A 22,396-nucleotide genomic window follows, 5' to 3' on the forward strand; every position below is an offset into this window, starting at 1 on the left:
CTTGGGACAGTGGACCTAAGTACACAGCTACAATAAATGACCCAACCTCTCAATCTCAGGAGGGGCCACAGCATGGGCGGCTGGCAAACCGGCCATTGGGAGCCCCCGGCAGGAGTCCAGAGCGCCCCCACCGTGGCCCCGGGCTGCCCGAGTGCCCCCAGCCCCGAAGCGTCGGGTGGGTGGTGAGGTCCCAGCACCCCCAGCCCCTGAGCGCCTCCAGGCCCGGAGCACCGCAGAGCCAGGTGGCACGGTTCCAGCGCCCTAAGCATGGGGCAGGCAGGGCAACCCTGGCTCCAGTGCCAGCCGCCCTGAATCCCGGCGGCAGGCCAGTGTGCCAAGCCTCAGCCAGCCTGGGCCAAGGGGGAACGGCAGTAGGGGTCTGGGGGTGGAGCATGGGTGGGGCCATGCCAGGCTGTTCTGGGAGGCACAGCCTCCCCCGGCCTATGATACTTGCTGCCCATGGGCCACAGGGCCCAGAAGACAACAGTTCCAGGGGGAGGGGACAGGAGTGAGGATGAAAAGTTCAAAATAAGGACATAAACAGGGACCCTGGCGCCGCACAATGGGCAGGGGTTGGGGCGATGGAGAACCACGCCCGGCCTCCCGGCTCCATGAAGGGGGCACCAAATGATGTCCCCAGGCACCCCTGGAGCTAATGTGACACGGACTGACCCCACCGGGGCCCCTCGCCCGCTGCAGATTGGGAAAAGTCCTGCTGCTCCCTATCACGGCCGGACAGAGGGGTGAGGAAGTGGGTGGAGGCTCCAGCATTTCCACTGGCTAAAGTGGGACGGATCCTAGCCACGGGTGTGTGTGGTAGGCCCAGGGGGCGGGGGGCAGGTGCTGGTCGGGGGGGGGGGAATCAGAGGCTCAAGTAGGGGGGGGGGTTGGGTGCTGGCCACGGGGACTTGTGGCAGGCCCAGGGGTGGGGGGCAGGTGCTGGTTGGGGGGGCTCAGAGGCCCAAGGGGTGGTTGGGGGGAGGGTTGGGTGCTGGCCACGGGGGTGGGGGCGGCAGGTGCTGGTCGGGGGGGCTCAGAGGCCCAAGGGGTGGTTGGGGGGGAGGGTTGGGTGCTGGCCACGGGGGTGGGGGCGGCAGGTGCTGGTCGGGGGGGCTCAGAGGCCCAAGGTGTGGGGGGGTGAGGGGGTTGGGTGCTGGCCTTGGGGGTGGGTGGCAGGTGTTGGTCGGGGGGGGGGGGATCAGAGGTCCAAGTGGGGGGGGGGGGTTGGGTGCTGGCCTTGGGGGTGGGTGGCAGGTGTTGGTCGGGGGGGGGGGGATCAGAGGTCCAAGTGGGGGGGGGGGGGGGTTGGGTGCTGGCCACGGGGATGGGGGGCAGGTGCTGGTGTGGGGGGGAGGGGGGTTGGGTGTTGGCCATGGACATAGGAGGTTGCGAGGCAGGTACTGGCCGGGGCGGATCAGCGCTGTGACCCCCTGTGTCTGGGGCTCGTCCCAACGCCCGGGGCGGGCAGCCGAGCCCGGGGAACCCCGTGGGGCAGGAGCCTTTCAAACCCGGGAACGGGCCCGGCCGCGCCTGCTGACCTCCGCCACACTCAAGATGGAGGCCTGCCTACCCCCGCCCCCTGGGTGTGGCGCCCGCCCTGGTCTCGCGAGGACGGCGCGCGCGTTCATTGCGCCGGGCGGAAACCTGCGTTAGTGCGGTGGAGTTCCGCCGCTCCCGGAAGTGGCGGAAGGGTGTTTGGCGCGGAGCGGAAGTCACCGGAGAGACGGGCGGAGGCGGCGAGCGAGGATGAACAACAAATTTGACGCGTGAGTCTGAGGCGCCTCTTCCCCCCCCCCTCCCGGCGGGGCCCCGCTGAGCCGGGCTCGGGGCCGGGCGCTGCAGCCCCCGCCCCGCTCTCGGGGAGCCCTGGGCCCGGCCTGGGCAGCGGCGAGTCGCGCTGAGTCACCGGGACGCGCCGGGGTGAGGGAGGGGGACTCGATCGGCGGCAGCGCCGGGCCTGGCTCGGCTCCCTCCCCTTTGCCCCACTCGCTTCCCGGCCGCCCCTGGGCCACGACAGCTGGGCCGGGCCGGGAGCGGGCGGCTCGGGGGCTCTGAGTCACACCCCCCCCCCCCGCGCAGGGCCGGGTCTGGCGGCTCTGCCCCCCCCCCCCGCGGGGGGAGCCCCCAGCCGGTGCCAGGCCCAGGCCCGCACATGGAGTCGGCCCACGTGAGCCGCTTTGCATCCGCGTCAAGCCTCCAATGGCTGGTGGTGTAACCGCCCTCGGGGATCAGGGCCAGCAACCAGCTCCAGACGGGGGCCGTGTGCCCCGGCTCTGGCTCGCTCCTGCTTTCCCAGCATGGCCTCTGGCCTGTCGCGGTGAGCGGCGAGCAGGGAGCTCAGACACCGACTTTGTCATTTCCCCGCGGGGTGCTCGACCCAGGCCCTGCCCCCACTTCACCCTTCCCCCCCCCCCCAAGGCCCCACACGCACCCCTTTCTGTGGCCCCCCACACACCCCGTTCTGCCCTTTCCTCCCAAGGCCCCACACCCACCCTCGCTTTGCCCTCCCCAGCGCCTCCTGAATGATGCTGAACAGTGGGCGGGAGGGAAGGGAGAGGAGCTGATCGGTGGGGCCGCTGCTGGGTTCTGAGCACCCACTATTTTTTTCCCTGTGAGTGCTCCAGCCCCAGAGCATCCACAGAGTCAGCTCCTATGGCACTGGGAGACCTGTTTGGTGCAAGATGCTCACTGGGGTTCAACTCACTAACTCTCCTTAGGCCTGGTCTATACCTAAAGCGTAGGACAACCTCACTGTGATGCTTGGGTGATGTGTGTGAAAAATTCACCTCACTGAGAGATGTAGTTAAGCCGACCTGACCTGCAGTGTAGACATTGCTGGGTTGACAGAAGAATTCTTCTGTTGACCTTGCTACTGCTTCTTGAGTGGATTTACTAAAGCAATTGGAAAAGCCTCTTCCGTTGCTGACGTAAGTATCTGTGCTACAGCAGCGTAGCTGCGGCTGTGCCGTGTATCACTTCTGGTGCAGACGTACCTTTAGGGACTCAGCCTCTTTCCCCTTCCCTAGTTGATGGTTGTCAGTATTAGTTGGTGCATAGGTCCCGTAGTGATGGGTGTGCTATAAACATCTTTGATGGTAGTTCCCTATTTAATGATCTTTCAAACAGATCTCAATCTAGGAAGAAAACCTGGAGTTGTCCTAAAAGTTAATCTGGTTTTTAAGAGTCGATGGGCTTGAGCTTGGGGTTCCTGTTGGCCAAGTGGTCTGTGACAGGGGTAGGGCACATAAGCTTTCTCATGGGGTTCTCCCTGTAAGAATCTGTTGTCAGTAGACTTCCAGCATCGGCTCTGTTGTGCCAGCAGTTTGTGTCTCGGGGAGAGGTCAAGTAATACAAGTCTCACTTTTGTAAGATGGCACCTTAGCCATGAGATGCAAAGCTCATTCGTTTTCCCTTGCCTTTGCCAGTTTGAAAGATGACGACAGTGGGGACCATGACCAGAACGAAGAGAACAGCACACAGAAAGATGGTGAGAAGGAAAAAAATGATCGTGACAAATCCCAGAGTAGCACCAAGAGGAAGGTGAGTTCTTAATACCCCACTGCCATCATCCAGGGATAATATTGGGTGTGAAATACTGGTATGTGCACGCGGTCAGTCTGGTCCAGTGTAAGGAGTATATCCAGGAATACTGTCCTGGCTTAGTGCTGTGTTAGCACCGTGATGGGGAGCCATGTAAGCTGTTGGGTTGTGGGTACCTGAGCCAAGCTTGAATATCCTCTCTGCTCGTGCAGCCAGAGATCTTTGCCTAGCAAATTGTGCTCCATATGGCGCCGGAAAGCAAAGCTGGACTCTTTCCCCAAACAGATTTTCGGAAAGCCTTGGGGAGGGGGGGGGAGCTTCCCATCACTTTACCAGATCAGCTTTGTGCTTTTGAAGCAGTCTGCATTTCTTTGCTGCCAAGGACTAAAGGGAATTTACGCAGAGTTTAATGTTGCTTCTAAATTGGCAGGAGGGGCTCCTATTGAGCGGCAGTCTCTTTAGCACGCCCAGGCCTACCAGCTTGGGGACCAAATGCGCTATGGATTTCTAATCTCCTATGTGAATTATAGTCAATTGCTGCCAAACTAATGGGCTGTGTCAAGCTATTAAAGTGAGATGAGATTTTTCTAGGAAAATGAGGCTAAACTGTTCATTGTGATGGCAGCAACGTGTGGGCAGCTAATGTTGTGAATGTACCTTGTTCAATTTCCTCTTGAGAGGAATACGGGAGAATAAATGAGCTTCTCTGGTCCCCAGGCTGTTGTCCCAGGGCCGGCCGAGCACCCCCTGCAGTATAATTATACTTTCTGGTACTCCAGACGAACACCGGGGAGACCCACCAGCTCTCAGAGCTATGAACAGAACATCAAACAGATTGGCACCTTCGCCTCAGTGAGTACATTCCCATTGTTCCACTTCACTGACCATCCGATGCAGCTTCTCCGCGTAGCTTTTCTCTGTGGCTATGTGTCTGCATGCGCGTACCATCTTAATATACCTACCACCAGACATAAAGGAGAGTGGTTCCTCTGAGGCTCAGATTCCGATTCACTTACAACAGACGACAGCCCTAAAAGAGACCAGGAAGCAGCACTGCCTGTCCTGTTCTAGGGATTGGTGCCTTCGTTAATAGTAGCAGTGGAAAGAGAAGTCCCTGAGCTTGTAAGTAATGGCAAGTAAGAAGCATTTCCGTTCTCCTTTATGTCTGGCAGTAGAGTCAGGCTCAGGACTTGGCAGGTGAGTAAGAGAGGAAGTGATTTTTTCCTATATTTAGAAGTATCGAATGGCTTAACTGATGTGTGAAGCATAAACCAAAAGCTTTTCTGTCCACTGCTTCTGGCAATAATGTTGTAGATTCCCATCTACATGCATCCCCTTCATGAATAATATACTTGGAGCAGACATTTGTCTGCTTTCCACATGTAAATAGCTGATGGGCTTGTATCAGTTGACGAGGTGGTTCCTTGTCTCTCCATGGAGTTGAGGGCTGAAAAGCAAAGCTGATAGCACTGGCCCTCTGAAATACTATTATAAAGCCAAGCGACATGGGAAGCATATAGAAATCACTGCCAAATCTTTCAGAAACAGAAATACAATGTTACCATCCAGGCAAGTAACCCTAAATTCAGACCTAGCCACTGTCTTCACTTGTGAATAGTTTCAGAAACACTCTTCAGGATGATCAGGACCGCAGAGGGAACAAGATAAGTAAACTTCTTGCTCCATGAATTTTCCCAGGGTCCCTTTCAGTGTGTTAATCCTGTCCACTTCTGAACTCTCTACTGGACCATTTGAAATATTAAAATATCCTATCCCTGTCACACAGCTTTGGAGGCGGGTTGTTGAAATAACAGTCTATTAGTCTATACATGTTTAATGCACTGAGGTGTCACATGTGCCTGTCCGGACATCTGGCTCTCATCATTCCACATACATGGGGGCAGGAATGGGGAGAAGGTTGGTCATGGGTTGACCCCTGAACTCGTCAGTTTCTCTTACTTCAACAAGTGAAATTTGCTTATCTGCTCTCCCAGCTGTGGAGAAAGGAAACAGGTCCAAATAGTGAGGAACCAGTATGACTGTTTTGATGTGGTGAGATTGGCGGTAGCTGTCAAACCACTTCAGTTTAAAAAACCAAAACACTTTCCCCCTCACACTGAATTTTTTTTTTATTAAAGGAACTAAGAACCTGTGAATCTTTTGTTTTAGCTACAATAAAGAGCAAGGAGAAATTTATTGATTCACCATTGTAGACTGGAAGTGCCCCACTTTCATGTGAGATAGGCGATATTAGCTTAAGAAAAAGATTTGTTGACAGGCGGGTAACAGTTTTCTGATGCTAGGTTTCAAGGGGGAGGGAGAATAGGTTTAGGGAAAAGCATCATTTTGAACGCAAGCCTCGTGTAGTTTTGGCTAAAAATCACTAGGCATTGGCAAATACAAAATTAGCCACTAGAGGGCATATCATACAGTTTGGGGACTCTAATGTCTACACACTGTACTTTAATGACAGACTATATTCAACAAGATTTTTTCCCCCTCATTTCTTGAAACCACAATGAGTTCAGCTCTTGAAAGGGATTTTTCCCCCCTGAAAGATAAGTACAGAAGTTTTGAGTATAATTCCTGGGCTTAAATTGGTGGCCGTACTATCAGGTTTCCTCCTAGTCTTTGTGGCATTGCTCTTCTTCAACTCTTTTGGCAGCCCTACCAGAACTTTTAATTAGCTCGTTATTGGACAGAATCCTTTAAAATGCAAATGATGGCTTTTTGTATGAAAACAAATCCATCCTTATCTTCTAGCTGGGCCTTATCCTGCGCCATTGAGCCAAGTTGGGAAGCTTTACTGTTGAAGCCACTGGTTGCAGAATCTGGTCCTACGTGCTTTATTTAAGGAGAAAACCCTCTGTCATCCAAAACAGCTCAAAGGACCAGAATAAGGCATTTAGGAAAGTTATAAGTGTCATGAAGAACTTTACGCATTTAATAAAAAAGAACCCTAATTCACTGCTGCCTGGGACACTGAAAGTCAATTCAGAGAGTGCTGCAGTAGAAACCAGTGCTCACAGGGGTTGAAATGTACAGTGATGGTTAATCTTAGAGGTGACTAGGCAGCCGTATGAATACGCACTTTAGAAGGTGGTTTAAGATCCCAAACCAGCACCAGAATGTGTATTGTCCTGCAAACACTATGGTAAAACCCAAACCATTCCTTGGTTGAGGGCTCCTGTGGGGAGTAATTCCAGGAGTTCCCACTGTTGTAGAGAGGAAGGGTATGAAGTGCTAATGAGGCTCTGTGTAGCGTGGAGAGAACGATCAGTAGCTTACCCCGGTGCTGTGATGCTTTTCACCACTGGCTGCAAATTGAGGTGCTTGGGTGGGACTTGTGTATCTCTTGTCGTTGTCCTCCAGAGGGACCTTCATTACACAGACACTTTCCTGAATTATTTGGTGTAAGTGCTGATCTGCGCTCACCACAGGCCAGACACTAATCATTGGGCTGTGTGCTAGTCACACAGTCGTAACCACTCCCAGAAACACCTGCACAAGCCCTGTCAATGCCACCGCTCTGTTTCTAAATGTCCTGAAGGCTACTGTCCTCATGTGCAGTCTGACAGGGAAGCAGCACAGAGCTGCCTCGCTGGAGGGAGAGAGACTCAAGCCAGACGTGAAGGTTGTACATCTGCTCCCGAAGGCCTGGGTCCTGACATTGTGAAGCCCCCTTGTAAAGTGTTGGATGACTTGTCTCTGACTGCCTGGTGCATGTGGCGTTACAGGTGGAGCAGTTCTGGAGGTTTTACAGTCACATGGTACGTCCTGGGGACCTGACAGGCCATAGCGACTTCCATCTCTTCAAAGAGGGAATCAAACCCATGTGGGAGGTGAGTTGGCGCTCGGGTGTCTGCCTTGGATTGTTAGCGGGTCTTTTCTGGCAGAGCGTTTTCCGCAGTGATTGGTCTCCTAGCATTAAATGTCAAGCCAGGCTGACATTCCAGCTGCAGTTACGTTTGTCCTCCTGCAGAGCCCTGTCTCCTCTCACATAGCAGCTACTGACACAACTAATGAGGCACTTGCCCTGTCTGCAGAGGAGGGGCATTCAGGAGCAATGAGAGGTGGTGCTCTCCCCGAGACTAAGAAAAATTGCCTCTGGTGATCTGCTGTCTCCAATCCAAGATGGCAGATTCCAGAAGCTGTGGCCCAAGGGAACTTGGCTAAGTTACTGTGTGCTGTTTTTGTGACAAATGCACCTTGTTCTGCAGCCTGAATGTAGGAGACCAACTTCTCTCCTTGTGTGTAAGTGTGTGAAAGCTCAGGCACTGAGAATAAACAGAATCGTGATAAAGAATCTGGGGGTGGGTTGGGAGGCTTGGATCTGATTTCCTGTCTTCTTCTTTCTCTTGGAGTTCAGCTTGTTTCTGTGTGGTAGTCAGACAGTAGATCTGCATGGAAGTTGCCACACCAGATCAATTTCCCACCTGTCCCTAACAGTGACCAGTACCAAATGCAGTCTGAGAATTTTATGCCTTGCTATGAAGAAACACACTGTGCTACTCTGCCTTGAAGAAATGATTCCTGACCCCAGTTGGCAATTAGTATACGCCCTGAAGCTTGGGGATTTATAGCCCGTGTTGCTACAAATACTATTCTAATATAAATGTCTGTCCTTTTTGGACTCTCCGTAACCTAGATGCTTTGGTAAGATGCTGCAGCAGAAGGTTCCATGTGTCAGTATTTAAACTTTTAAAAAGCATCTCTTCCGATCCATTTTAAAATGGTTCTTTTAATTTCGGATACCCACTTGGTTCGTGCATTGAGAGGGGAGTAACTTGGAGCTCACTATGACCCTTTTCTCCTCCAGTAATTTCCTTGTTCTTTTTCTCCTTTTTAAATTAATCCTAATCCACCGTCCTTGTATGGCCATGTATAAAATGCCACTCCCTGCCCCGCCTCCGTGCAATGCTAATCCATTACCTGACCCTACCCTGCCATCTACCCGGCTATCCGAAGCCTCAATCGTAATGTTCATGGTTATTTACTGTGCTGGGAGATTGAGCTGCTCAGCTGACAAACGGAAATTAAACAGTTCACTGAACTGAGGTGCACTCAACCTGAAAGAAAACTGACTCTAACCTTCAACTACAAGGCCCAATCCCTCCACTCCAACCACTGTTCAGGCTGGCCCTGAAAACCTCCTAAATTCTGAATCCCAGACAGCTCATTTCTGAAGGGGATGTTCTGTTCTCCCAGTCCTGAACATCTGCTCCGAAGGCAATTTGCCTCCTGTCGGTAATTTGCCACGTTCCTGGGGTTTATGCTGATTTTGTTTGTCCTCCTTACATGTAGCTGTTCTTGCCACTTTCTGCACTGAAATCTTCAGCCTGTATCTGTGATAGCACCAGCAGTTACCAGGACTAGGACTGTAACATCTCCCATCTTACTGTGACTCACTCCAGTACTGGATAGTCTGAGTGAGGGAGCCTGTATTTTTAACAGTTCTCTCTGGTAACTTGCAGAAATAACCTATTCTCTGTAGTTCTTCCTCTGCCTTTAAGTAGCACTTTACAAACATAAGTTCCTTTAACATCCCTGTGATGTAATTAGGTATTATCCCCATTTTACAGCTGGGAAAGCTGAATCACAGATTGAGGGTGACTTGCCTAATTCTAGCGGGGGAATCCGTGTTAGAGATGGGAGTAGAAGTCAGGAGTTCCTATCCCCTAGTTCCATGTGCAGACCACTGGATCATGATATGATGTATCAATTTGTCCTCATTTTAGAGTCAACCAGAGCCCAAGTACACAGTGAATAGAGGGAAGATCTGCAGAATCTCTGGGGAGAGTCATTGTCTCAAATGTTGCCTGGCATTCAGAATACCCTTGTCATGCCGCCTTCGTCACTAAACATGACAGTGCTTGAGCTTGAACATTCCTTCGTTCTGTCCCTCTTGGTCCCATGTAATTGGTATTTGCTCATTTGTGAGCTTGTTGTTTTAGCAGCAAAATAGCTGGGAGAAAATGAATCCATGTCTCACCCCTCTTCCCAGGACGATGCCAACAAAAATGGTGGCAAGTGGATTATCCGTCTGCGCAAGGGCTTAGCATCCCGCTGCTGGGAGAATCTCATTCTGGCGATGTTGGGAGAACAGTTTATGGTGGGGGAAGAAATCTGTGGGGCAGTTGTCTCTGTCCGATTCCAGGTAAGCTGCCATTCGGACCACGTTGGGCACGTGTGCTGACTTGAGGGGTGGAATCTGCGGGGCGGTCATCTTTGTCCAGTTCGATGTAAACTGCCCTGCGGACTGTCAAGCATGTGTTCTGGCTGGAGCGCACAAACTTCCATCTGTTTACCCCCCCTCGTTGTTATTCTGTAGGAGGATATTATCTCCATATGGAACAAGACCGCTAGCGACCAGGCCACAACAGCTCGGATACGCGACACGTTACGCCGAGTGCTTAACCTACCTCCGAACACCATCATGGAATACAAAACGCACACTGACAGCATCAAGTACGTGCAGGGGCAGGGGGAGGGAGTGCTGCCTGTTGCATGTGTGTTGGAGCAGTTTTCTCTAGGACCCAGGTGCAGAGAAAAGTGGTCACATGCACTAATGCTTTGGGGCTGTTATCTGCTAACCATACTGTAAACATCTGTCGTATTAGTGGCCTCTAAAAGCCAAAAGTCTGTCACTTTCATACTGTTGTTGGGGATGTATGAACTTAATAGTAAATCCCTCGGTTTGCCTGTAGCCTGCACTCCTGGTCTCTCTCTTAGTGACCCGTCCTCGTCCTCATCTGGCAATGAGCTACCCATCATAGGAAGGGGCTTTTTCGATTAAGAAACAAGATTGCGGTGGGGAACCGATCCTTTGAATGAGTAGGAATTCTGGAGACTAAAATACCAAAGCTAACTGGGATTTATAGAATCATTAAGTTAATAAATGTTCTTGGGAAAGCACTGTGTAAACTTACAGTGCTGTACAACTGATTTCTAATCATACTAAATCTTTATAGGAAATCGTCCCAGCTCTTGGTAAGCGAGGCTTTTTAACATGGTCTGTAGAGAGGACAGTTGTATTTTAACCGAGCTCATTGTAATTTGCCATGCTAGGCCATTCGGCGTGACTTTTATTTCTCAAAGTGCCAAAGAGTTGCTGCATATTTTGGTACTAGTCATAAGTAAATAACATTAAACCCTTTTCACTGAAGTTTATTATAAACCAGACGTTAATTAGGTTGCATGGGTTAGACTAAGAACGTTTCAAAGTTGACATACGCACAAAGAAATTAATAAAGAGAAAAATTCAGTGGAGTAGAGGGCTTCCTAGTCCAGCTTGTAACCAAGGGCCCAAGTATTTGTGATTTCCCTCCCTCTGCCCCCCCCCCCCCCCGTCTAACCCTGTTTTCATGTCTAAAACTTCCCAGGTCTTGGCAAGCCATCTGTCCAATTTAAAGACCATGGAGCAGTGGTCACAATGACTGGTGAGGTCAGCCTAGTTCTTAGTGGGACAAGCGTCTACATCATGGAATCCACAGTTGCTGCATAATTAGACTGTGGGTCAGCTAGTCAAATTACATATTTTTTGTATTAATACCAAATGTTTTGTCAGAATGTTTCTTTGCCAGAGAACTTTCTTAGGTGACTACTGGTGTATGTGGGGGTGGGGGGGGTGGGGGGTGGGGGGGGGGAGAGAGATTTTTCTTGTTAACCTAAATCTGTTCCTGACCCTATTCTGTTTCTAAAAGATCTGACCTGTTTTATTGACTGAATCTTTCATTGGGCTCTGTGAGCCACCTCGCTGTGAAGCACAACTTCTCCTGCACATGGAGAGCAACATTTCTGTCATGCCTGTTTCATGACGAGATCTCAGAGGGCTCCTGCAGACCCGCATTTGGCTGTGTTGTGTCTGACCTTTGTTCAGAGACGGCATAGCCTTCAAGCTAAGGTTGTGGGGCTCTCTGTGGGAGAGGGGACTGGAGAAATTCCTCAGTTGCTTTCGCTCCTCTTCTCCCTACCTTCCTCCATGGCTCTGTACAGAAAGCCCCTGATCTGAGCCAGCATTCCGGCTAGTGTGGCTGGAAGCAGCTTGGCTGCCTTGGTGACGGAGAGAGGGTTTACCAAGGGGTGCTTCCGGTGTGGTCGTCCTGGCCTTTCCCCGGAGACTGAATGTGCTCCTTCCTTAGCAGTCCTACCCTTTGCTGCCCTCGGAAATGGGAATGCATTGCATTGCCCTTAGGCTGCTGGGCTCCGCCCCTTTGCTCACGGCCCCTTCTCTCTGGATATCATCCCTTGCATTTGTTCTGCTGACATACAATCCAGGATGCCAGTGTCTGGGAATAACAGGTGGTTGAGGAACAGATTCACTTAAACCGGGCATGATGTTGACTAGCTCACATTACAGCTGGGAATGAGTCTTAAAAGGGGCTAAATTGGCTTGTCTCCTGCTCATTCTGGTGCAGTTACGAAGGCAGGAAGTGTGCTTGCAGCCTCTTTGAAGCAGAGCTCGGCTATTCATTGACTTCTCCAAGGGAGAACAAGAACTGATTGCTGTTAGCTAGTTCAAGTCTGCTACAGTGTGTTTCCAACATGGTCCCAGCTCTTCCTTTAATAGTATTGTTTTCACTGGCCAGATTCTGATCTCACTTCCCCGGTGTAAATCCAAACTATTCGTTACTCTGGTTACAGCCGTGTGCCTGAGAGCAGAATCTGGCCTGTTGTGTCTTGCTTTCATGCCGCTTGCATTAGTGTGTAGTTGCTGCTAACAACCAGTTTAATTGCTGCAGTTGTAAACTCTCTGGGTTGGGCGCAGTCTTTGACAGATTAACAACTCTGTTAGTGTATCACAGCGCTGGCTGCAGTCAGACTCTATCTGGCTGACCTGATTTGCATTAGCAGAGTCCTTTTGCTAATAAAAAATCTCTTGCAAACCTGCTGTCCTCTTCCAGAAAATCTCACCCTCGTTACCTTCCCTGTCTGTCAAACCCTGTCGAAATACATGACTCCACTCCACTTATGCTGCACATGTACCATCTGATTTATGACTCTAGGGGGGCTTTCTAGCCAGCACTCTATTCTCACACGCTGTGGCTGTGTTTTATGAAAGGCCCTAATGGACCTGCCCTGCTGGAGATAGTGTCAGGGCCTCCTTTCCAAGTGGTTTCTCGTGGTTCTATTTGTATGGACTGCATCTCTCCACCAGAGCTTGGCTCATGTGCACAGTTTGATTGGCATCTCAGCTCGGGGGGGGGGGTGAGGGGGAGTGGGCTTAGGAGAAGATGGGCATTTCTCACAAAAATAAAGGAAAGGGGTGGAGGGGGGGCAGGCATTGCCCTTTAGTAGCTTGTGACACATTGCAAATGCACATCTCCAGAAATCTCCTCGCTGCGGTTTCTGGGCCAGGTGGTGCAGGATTTATATATTACTTGTGTGACATTAAATGTACACGTTAAACTTATTTTATACGCGCCAGTTCTTCAAGGCACTCAGAGGGGACAAGCCCCTCTGCTGCTGAAAGTGCCCATGCTGCCAAGTTGGGTTAGAAAAGTATCTGTTGTACCCCAATCATTCAGAGGGGTCGTTCTGCACGCCAGTCTTCCCGGGCTCTGGACTTGTGTTTAGCTAGATGATAAGTGGAGCTTTCAGAGCCATTTTCCTGTGTCCTTTCATTCTCATGCTTATGATTTTGACAAACGTCCTAAATCCCAGCAAGTAGCAGGGTCCATTCATTTCCATATCATTAGAAGAGCTAGTCCAGTCCCTTGCAGCATTGCGCACGGCCAGGGGACATCAGTGCTGGTCTCTGTCGAAATGCATCTTGCATGGCAGTAGCTGTCTTGTTTTAATGGTTGGCGAGAAAATCTCTTACTGTTCCCCAAGAGCTTTTCCTTTCAGCTATTGTTCTTCAAAGCCCCACGTCTAATGCTGGGAGAGTCTAGGGAAATTCCGTTCTACCTCTGCAACCATAACTGCTTCTGTCACCCCAGGTGTTTTACACCATTAACCCTGTGCCTGGCACAGCCTGGGAAGAAAAGCGGATTATTGACAGTGGCGCCCTTCACTTGGCTCTTCCTTGCTATGAACGGTGCACCCTTCCCATTACCTTGTTGGAATGGAGGCTGTGCCATTTTGCAAGGGAGGGACTGGCCACCGGCTGTGCCATTTTGCAAGGGAGGGCCTGTAAACCGCTGTGAATATTGCCACTGGTAGCAGGTGAACCTGGAGCTTGTTAGGATCAGTGGTGCATTTGGGGAGAACCGGCTGCTGTAGTTGTGGGACATTCGTGTGTTGCTTTAGCGGGGTTCCTTCATGGACCCATGTGTTTTTCCCCCATGTCTACCCCATCCTTCTTTCCAATTCCTGCTGTGTGTTTGGGTGGCTCCCACCAACACCACACAGTCAGCTTTCCGAGAGAGGGGAACGGATTCCTTGAGTGGCAGCACGGCAGACTTCTGTGGGGCCAGCTGGACTGGAAATAGTTTAGTTAAAGTGACTCTGGAGTATCCTGTCAGAGCTTTAAGCAGGCCGGCTTTTCTGAAAAGAAAGCCCCTGTTGTTTGTAGGTGGCTGTTGCTGCAGTGGGAGTTGAGCAGGGTATAAAACTCTCCATTCCCTTCAGAGTCAGCACTGATAAATAATGGGACTACTAGAGTAAATTGGAAGAATGGCTGATCTTATTAGTGCTGGCATCAGGTCTGTTTCACGGCAGACACTTGGGGAAAATAAAAGGTCTGAAGTTAGCTAGACGATGAGCAGATACAGAAGGGAACAGAGGGAGGGTTCTGCGGTGCAGGGAAATGAATTAAGCGGTTACGCAGAGCTCTCCAGGACACACACATAGGGACCGAGATCTCGGATCCACTGGAGACTGCTGGAAAGTGAAATCCCCACAGAGTTGAGCGCTGTTTGGCCAGGAAATCCTAATGGTAACTGATTCTAAGGGAAAGTGAAACAGCAAGTCCGTGGGCTTAGTGTTTGTGGGGGGCGGCTCCTTTGCCGCCACATCAGAGCACAGCTAATTCTACAGCTCATTTGACCCACTGGGATGCCCATTTCCATCTGCTCACAATTTCTCGAGAACACGCTGGGAAATGAAATTGCTGAACGCTGCAGCCACTCCTACAATTGTCTCCTTACACTGCGCTGAATGTGACCTGCCCCCAAAGTGACCTGCCCCCAGGGCCTCTAATTTCTAGCCCTGTTCCCTACCATTATGCAGATGCTTTTGTGGAGGGTCTGTGGAAGGGAACTCATAGAAATCCTCACTTGACTGACACATGCCTTTGTCTGGTCACGTGTCCAATGTATGCATTGCTCTGTGCTTAGTCCATCGGGCCTAGGACTAGAACAGTGGAGAGCAGCGACGGTCCAGGTCTGAAGATCGCTTCCTTTTCTCTTGAGTCTGCAGTGCAGTTATTCCTCCATCCTCCAATTCCAGCCAGTAGATTCTGCAAGTTTAAAGATCACTTTCTTAACGCTGGGTTTTGAAATGGTGGTAATGCCTCTAGGGTCCGTTCTGTAGCATCACAGCACACTTCAGGGGTGCGGGCAATTCTGAAAGGTTCCCTTCTTTTGGTGTGTTGTCGTTGTCTTCAGAAAAGTGACTAAAATGGAGCTATTCCATATTTCTTCTCAGTGAACCCAGCTCAAACACGTTCACTTCAAAAGTTTGCTACGTCCCTGGTTGCCAGGGCTGCAAATGTCACCTGAGATCTGAAAAATCAAATTCTGGTCTGACTAGTTTACAAGAGCAAGAATCCTTCTTAGAAGATGTGGGATCTGTCCCCAGCTCTGCTACCAACTTCTTGGGTGACCTTGAGCATGTCACTTAATTTCAAGTGCTTCCATTTCGCCATCTGTAAAATGGTGGTAATCCCAACTCTTAAGGATAAATTCATTTAATGTTTGTGTGCTGTTCGGATACCATGGTGAGGGGCATAAAAATGCCTATAAATAAAAATATCCCGACACCATGGCACTGTCTGCCTCTGGCCCTGCCGTAGGCCATAAAGATTCTGCAAGCAGAATTCAGCGGGCAACCTTGACGATGCACAACACAAACTAGATGGCAGCTCCCTCTGCCCCGGCTGCAGGAGGGTGTCGGGGTGAACAAAACTAGAGAGGTGGGTTGATCAGTAAAGGCAGCAGATCTCTTTAAAGCTAACAGCGCTATAATAGGTGTGGCATTTTATCACTTCAAATCCTTGGCCTGAAGAGCTTCACTATAAAGCTGTGAGCAGGACTCGGGAGGTAACAGTGCGGCATGGATGCTGTTGTCAAGGTATCTTAGAATTTGCTGATTTGAAGGGGACGGCGGGCGCTAGGTTCACCGGGGTAAGGAATGTGTCCCCAAGCACATTGGAGTGATGGCAGGAGAAGGGGGCAGTCGGGAGAGAGGCTTGTGGGGTGGAAATATCCGGGCTGGGAGGTGCGAAGGAAAGCTGACGGGTAGACGGGGGTTGTAGGCAGCTTTCAGATGGAGGAGCGGAGCCGGGGAGTGCCCACGAAGCCGATATGCTGTGTCAGAAGGGCCCATTTTTGTCACCTTTTTGATAACTACGCTCTAATTCAGATGAACATTTGTGGATTCCACAGATCCTGGGGCCACGTTCGGCCCAGGCAGTGTTCTCAGTGGTCCCGTCTCTGAAAGCTCCCCAGGCCGCATAGTCCTGAAGGAAGTTGCTCCCTGGGCGTACGTGAGGAGGGAAGATTTCAGGGGCCGAGGAGATTCTTGGGAATGCGGCCCCCTCGGGGCGGGGAGTAGGCTTTTTCCCTCTGTTGTAACTTACACGTCTCTTTTCATGCTGCTGTCTTTCCTGCGATGATCCCTTAACACAGGGGCCCCCTGAGCAGCAGCTGCCATGCCTGTCCAAATGGAGCTGTGAATTTGGGTGGAAATGGCCACAGGGAGGCCCCGTTCGCTTTTGGTTTTGGACTGAAAGTAGCACCTGGACACAGCCGGCCCCCCCCCCCCCCCCCCCCCGCCAGGTGTCAGCAGAAACGGTTAATGTGCTGCCCCATCCAGACAGCGCTGGCTGCTGCGATACGTTCGGCAGCACTGACCCGCGCATTGCCTTTGTTTGTGAGGCTTCGGATCAAAGGTCAGACTCCAGTTGTGCTCATTTAACATCAGGCAGTGGTGTCTTTCTCTCCAGTAGTGTCATCCCAGGGAACCACGTCAGTCACTCACCCACCCATCTGAACAAAGGGAGTTCTCGGAGACCATGGTGAGGGGAGAAGAGAACATCTAGAAAACAAGTCAGCTCTAGACAACAGCCTTCTTCATTAACTCCTGTCACAACTAGACCTAAGGCATGTCCACACTGCAATGAAAAACCCGGGGCTGGCCCAGGTCAGTGGATCTAGGCTCGCAGGACTCAGACTGCGGGGCTATCAAATTGCAGTGTAGATGCTTGGGCTGGAGCCCGGGCTCTGAGACCCCTTGAGGGGGGAGGGTCCCAGTACCCAGGCTCCAGCCTGGGCCCAAACGCCCGTACTGCTGTTTTTAGCCCCACAGCCGAGCTAGCTGACCTGGTGCTGAGGGTTTGTTACCGCAGTGTAGACATACCGAAAAGGACACCCTCAGCAGCCTCCAAAGAGGGCACCGGCTGAATGGGCCACGGAGGCTGAGTTCACTGTGGTCACTGCGTGCCAGGCCTGAGGTTCATTGATGGGGGGATCTTGCTACTCCCGCCATGCGAGGACCTTAGCCTCAAGGACTGTTGACCTTTCACCACTGCCGTGGTTGTTGTCAGAGGAGGGATCGATCCACTTTCAGAAAGAGGGATGCTTTTTTTTAGGAGCGATCAATGTCACAAACTCCAAGAGGTAAGGTGTGCTGGAGAAAATTGCTTGTACTGGGCCAGTTCCCCAAGAGAAACTGACTAGAAATGGGGGAGGGGGAGGAATCTCATGGCAGGGTATGCAGCTATCAAACACAGCCAGAAAAATATCTGGGATGAACCCTGGCTGGTACGCCCTGGCCAGGGCTTTGGGCAGTGCTTTCACCAGGCAAGAGCAGTTGAAAATGCAGCCTAAAGACTTTATTGCTGAAGAGCTGATGGGTGCTAACACTAGACAACACTGTTAATGCCCCCAGGAGCTTACAGCCTGACTTTTAGGCACAGATCATATAAATGCATTGGGAGAGTCCCAGGGTCCGGTGATAACACACAACACTCTGTGTGATCTGTACTCTTGTCGGGGAGGAAGGATTGAACTGTCATCAATCCACTGCAGAATAAGGGAACTCTTAGGTCGCTGGTAAATGTGCGGCTTTCGGTCTGAAAATTAGCACTAGAGGCAGAATCCTGGAACGGAATCGGATTTTACAACTGAAACGGGTTGTCTCTAACCTCCCTATGCCCCCATGCGTTGAGTGAAACGGCAGGTATTGTAGCACTAAGCTCAATATTCAGGGGCACGGAGAAACAGAGCTCCTTGATGTGTCTGATCTCGGATAATAGTTATGCTCATGTTCACCTCAGCATCTTTTCCCTGGGAGACCCTTCAGTACACTGTCTCTGTAAAACAGACAGTCATTTTTCAGTCTGCTAACTCTGTCCATAACAGATTCTCCGCCAGGGAATGGAACGAGAAGCCTCTCCCTGTAACTTATCTGAAAACATTTTCATTGCAAATAGCTGTCGTCTTTTAGCGTGGGTGTCGTTAACAGTGCAGGCTTATGATAGGAAATGAGGCTCTGTCTCTAATAACAATAGGAATCTGTAGCCTGGTCAGAGAACGGTCTCGTAACTAAGCCGTACGGCATGAAAAGCATTGTATTTCTGGGGGGTTACAGCAAGCCCTGGTATGTGTTGGAGAAAGGCCAGACTGGGTGAATTTAACCAGTCAAGGAACATGATGATCCGCCAGAAATGCACAACCCTGGGTTATTTTATGAGGCATAGGAAATGGCAATTCTAGTTTAAAAACAGGTCGAGGGTCCCACCTTGTATCTGGTGGGTATTAACGTGCTATGATGTCACCGGCAGCCAATCAGAAAGCTTCATGTCTGTGCAGAACTTTAAAGCTACCTCATGCTGTCAGATGTCTGGCTGTGTTTTAAGGATGCGCCTGTCCTCTGAGCCCTGGTGAGAACATTGCCTTGCTCTCAGAATGGCCTTTCAAACGCCACTGAATGTCTCTGCGCTCGGTAAAAGTTAAGAACCCTTTGATCTGAAGTGCTGTTTGTTTTTTTTTTCCCCCCCTCTGGCTTACCAGGGCCTGGGAGGAGTTTCATGGCCTGGTGAACAGCAGTGGTCGCTGATCGAACGCTCCCCCTCTCTCTGTCACACCCAGGGTAGGGCCTCATCTTTCTTCTTACATGACTTTATGGCATACCTCTCAGCCGCGCCTGCCTTCACGTGGGGACAGCGCTCCACAGCGGACCTGAATACCTCATGACCTGGCGTCAGTCCCATCACTATTGGCTGACTTGCCAAAGTCCAAACTAACCTCTGAATCAAAAGGCACTAATAATCTCACCCTAGGAAAAACTGCTCACTTGGCATTTGCAGCCGGGATGCTGTCAGCCATTTAGCTAATGCATCCCCTGTTTGCAAGGCAGCTGTGTCCCGGTGCCGAGTAGGCTGAGAGATATGGCTTTGGCTTGTTTGTATTGTCTAGAATTGGCTGTTAGGAAGTGGAGTTGTAGTCAGAAACTAAGAGCGTACATGTAATGCACATTGATAACGGCGTCTCCAGCTTGGCAGGCAAGTCCTTGCTCTTGACGGAGGGCCGGGGCAGAATAGCTAGGCTGTCAATAAAGGCTTGCCAATGAAGGATGTGCAGTAGGTACTATATTTTAAAATAGTACACGCTGTGGCTAACAAGATGAGAGTGCCCACAGCCCCTCTGTTAACGGCAACCTTGTGTAGAGAAAATAGCTAGGTACAGGTGTCCATCTTATGGCCAAGATCATTTTCCCACCCTGGGCCACTTACGGGATTGCAGGTGCCTTACTGTTAAGGGGCAGAGTCCTGCCTAGTGACTAGAGGCGTCTTCTGTTCTCATGATTCTGTAGACGAGCTGGATTTTGCAGCGTATCCCAGTGGGTGCACACTAACGTGCCCAAAGGGGAGGCGTTGCAAGCTCCTAAATCCCACAAAGCCGCACATGTGACAGCTGCAACTCAGACTGGCTTCCAGAGTTAGTTGGTGGCAGCATCGGGATTACCATCTCGCTCTGTGACCTTGGACAAACATTGCTGGGAGAAACCGTGTGGCCTTGGGCAAAAATGAAGAGCGCTCTTTCTTCCCTACCTCGCAGGATTGACTGTTGGGGAGGGGTAATGAGAGGCTGCTTGTGAAGTGCTACATAAGCACTTAGTAACGTTTTATTATTAGAAGACATTCAAACGCCCTTCCAGAATAAAAAGCTACCAGCACAGGTTGTGAAGTACCAGCTTTAGAAGACAGTAAATGTGCCAAGTGCATTTGACTATGTGGGGAATGTTGATTTAACTTTCTTAATTGCATTGAGTTGCCTACCCTGGCCAGAGGAGAGTAGTGGCAAGAACAAAGCTAGCGTTGTCCACAGAGAAACACGATCGGGACCATATAGTACTGGGGGACGTGGAAAGAAAGTGGAATGGCAATACTCCACCAAAACCCCCACCGAGCAAGAACTGACCCAGCGAGAAGAGTCCCATCGAAATCTGCTTTCGAGGTAGATGCTTTGCCCTGGGCTAGGGTGCAGCCTGGGAAATTGCGCAGTGGTAAATTAACTCTGGATTTGAGAAGAGTTTCGATCCGCGTTCCCAAATGGCCACGCAGCCCGATTCTGCCATTGCTGCGCTCAGGAGTAGAATGGTTGCCACTCGTTCTCTGGCGGTGACCTCCGAGCATGTCTCTAACTAATAGCAGGGAAACGTACTTAATGCCCCAAATAGCAGGAGGCATTCAGCATGCAATCCCCTTTCCACTGACTACTTTCGGGTTGCCCATAGCCACACCAGCCTGCCCCACTGGGCTATCCCAGCATGCACCATGTCACAGCCACCACATGGCTCCTTAGCAGCTCAGAGGTTGAAGAAACATTTCACAGTTCTACAGTATACCTCCCCACCTTTGGGCTGCCCACATTCCCCACCTGGGCTTCCTGGGAGCTCTGTGGCCTGCTGCGATGCATGCTAGGGTGTCTCAGTGCACTGCTTTGGTGCCGCTTGTTTCGGGTGCCCCAAAGGTCTGTTCTCAATGCCCCCGTGCCCTGCTACTGTTGTGGGAACTCTGCCCGTTGCCATGCAGTCACAGAACCTGCCTTCTCAACAGGGGTCCCTCCCTTCCATCGAACTTCACTCCTGTCTGAAAAGCCCCTCTAGAAACCTGAAATTGTGATGTCCATCACTGTCAGCCCTGCTCTAGTAGTCTCCTGTGTTGCCGCTGCGGGAAGGCTATCAGCACCAACGCAGAGGCTAACACGACAGTTCACATTATCAATGACCAGGTCGTGTGCCCCGGGCACAGACAGACAAGGGGCTGATCCTGCAGCAGCAGCAATGGGAGTGATGCTAGTCCCACAAGTACGGGCTGCGGGATCGGCCCCTCTGTGTTTGAATTCTTAGGGATTTTTACGGTAGGGCACGTTTGGTGCCTAAGTTTCTTGCCAGTCCCTTTACAAAGAGACCCCTGAGGGAGGGGCTAAAGGCAGGAGAGCCAAGAGCACAGATGCTAAACAAAATGACTTGTGCCTCGTTTGAGAGCAGAAGAGATGTATGGGAAAGAGACCCTGCGATGAGCCAACTTAGTCCAGTCCTGAAATCTGCCAGGCAGGTTGTGCCAGGTCAGACACACCCGTTACTCGCAATCCCGAACGGATAAGGATGAAACCAGGATCTTCTCATGTTCCATCGAAGTACGCTAGTGATCGGTAGCAGCCTGGAATAAAGCAGAGACGCTGTTTGGGTAGCGTGTGGATGTTTAGCAGTTAACTAGGGGGATTTGGGAGGTGAACTTGAATCAGGTGGGTTGTTGCTTGTTGCCCTCAGTGGGGTGGGACCAGTCAGGCTCTGTGGCTGTATCTGGGGCTATGTACTTACCGATGTATTAAACCTTTCTTTCTCTCCCCCTCTCTTCCAGGGATAATTCAAGCTTTCGAAACACCAAAATCACATTGTGAGAACAAGGCTGACGGTAAATTCCTCTCTTGGTGTGAACCCGCTGAGAGGTCTCCATCCGTGCCCTGCCATTTCTGGAGGGCCGCGCAGGCTGGAGTGATCGCACCACCCTTTTGCACTCAACCCCGGAGGAAGGATTTCATTCAAAGCCCTTCTGCGTCGGTGACTAATAAGAGGCTGACCTTGTCACACAAAACTCTTTTTTCCAATGGCAGGGCGGGAGGCCGACTTTTCAGTTAGCAGGGTGCCCTCCCAGTGCCTCCTTCAGCACTTTCTTTCCTCTTTCCATACCCTGTGCAGAGGATATTGTGAGTCCCATGCTCTTGTGCTGAGGGGTACCAGTATTAATGAATCTCTGCGGCCAGGAGAGATGACCCATTGGTTTGCAAATGCCCCCTTTCAGCTCTGCCAATAAATTATTGGGTCTCTGTTTCTTTCAATCTCTCTGGTTTGGTTTGTTTAAGAACAGCTGGGATGACGACTGTCTAGCTTGGCATCTCCTCCTCTGCCCTTTCACCCCAGAGAGGCGGCCAGCCTGCCTCCTTCCCCTTCCCCATCAATCACCCAGGAACTGTCCCAACAAAGGGCCCGCTTTGCAATCTGGTCCTCTAGAGGAGGCGTGGAGTGCAGCCCTGCCATAACCCCACAGTATTCATTGCAGTCACAGCAGGGATGACTTCAGCCTGAGGCGTTTACCTATAAAAACACAAGCTCCGTACCCTAGATTGGTGAATTATAAAAATGCCTGGGATGGGTCTAGGTTCCTGTCACCTAGTCAGGCTCTTAC

General features: G+C 51.1%; 1 protein-coding gene across 2 annotated transcripts; it reads left to right on the plus strand.

Annotated features, from left to right (window-relative positions):
• Nucleotides 1–1,665: 1,665 nt before the first annotated feature.
• On the plus strand, nt 1,666–22,043 carry EIF4E2 (eukaryotic translation initiation factor 4E family member 2). Of its 2 annotated transcripts, XM_054039761.1 has the most exons (8): nt 1,666–1,766; nt 3,426–3,540; nt 4,258–4,392; nt 7,278–7,382; nt 9,545–9,697; nt 9,872–10,008; nt 18,717–18,795; nt 21,572–22,043. In XM_054039761.1, the coding sequence occupies exons 1-7, from the start codon at nt 1,747–1,749 to the stop codon at nt 18,760–18,762; spliced, it is 711 nt and encodes a 236-aa protein (XP_053895736.1). In that variant the 5' UTR covers nt 1,666–1,746; the 3' UTR covers nt 18,763–18,795; nt 21,572–22,043. The 2 variants fall into 2 exon arrangements, with proteins under 2 accessions (XP_053895736.1, XP_053895737.1); XM_054039762.1 differs by lacking the exon at nt 18,717–18,795.
• The last annotated feature ends 353 nt before the right edge of the window (nt 22,044–22,396 follow it).

Source organism: Malaclemys terrapin, chromosome 9 (genome assembly GCF_027887155.1).
Source record: "Malaclemys terrapin pileata isolate rMalTer1 chromosome 9, rMalTer1.hap1, whole genome shotgun sequence".
NCBI classification, from domain to species: Eukaryota; Metazoa; Chordata; order Testudines; family Emydidae; genus Malaclemys; species Malaclemys terrapin.

What these genes read in the sequence shown, in the direction of transcription:
- EIF4E2 (XM_054039761.1), top strand. Translation starts at nt 1,747, where the DNA reads ATGAACAACAAATTTGACGC. An exon ending in GAATCAAACCCATGTGGGAG is followed by an intron (nt 7,383 to 9,544) that starts GTGAGTTGGCGC and finishes CCCTCTTCCCAG; the next exon opens with GACGATGCCAACAAAAATGG. An exon ending in TTGTCTCTGTCCGATTCCAG is followed by an intron (nt 9,698 to 9,871) that starts GTAAGCTGCCAT and finishes GTTATTCTGTAG; the next exon opens with GAGGATATTATCTCCATATG.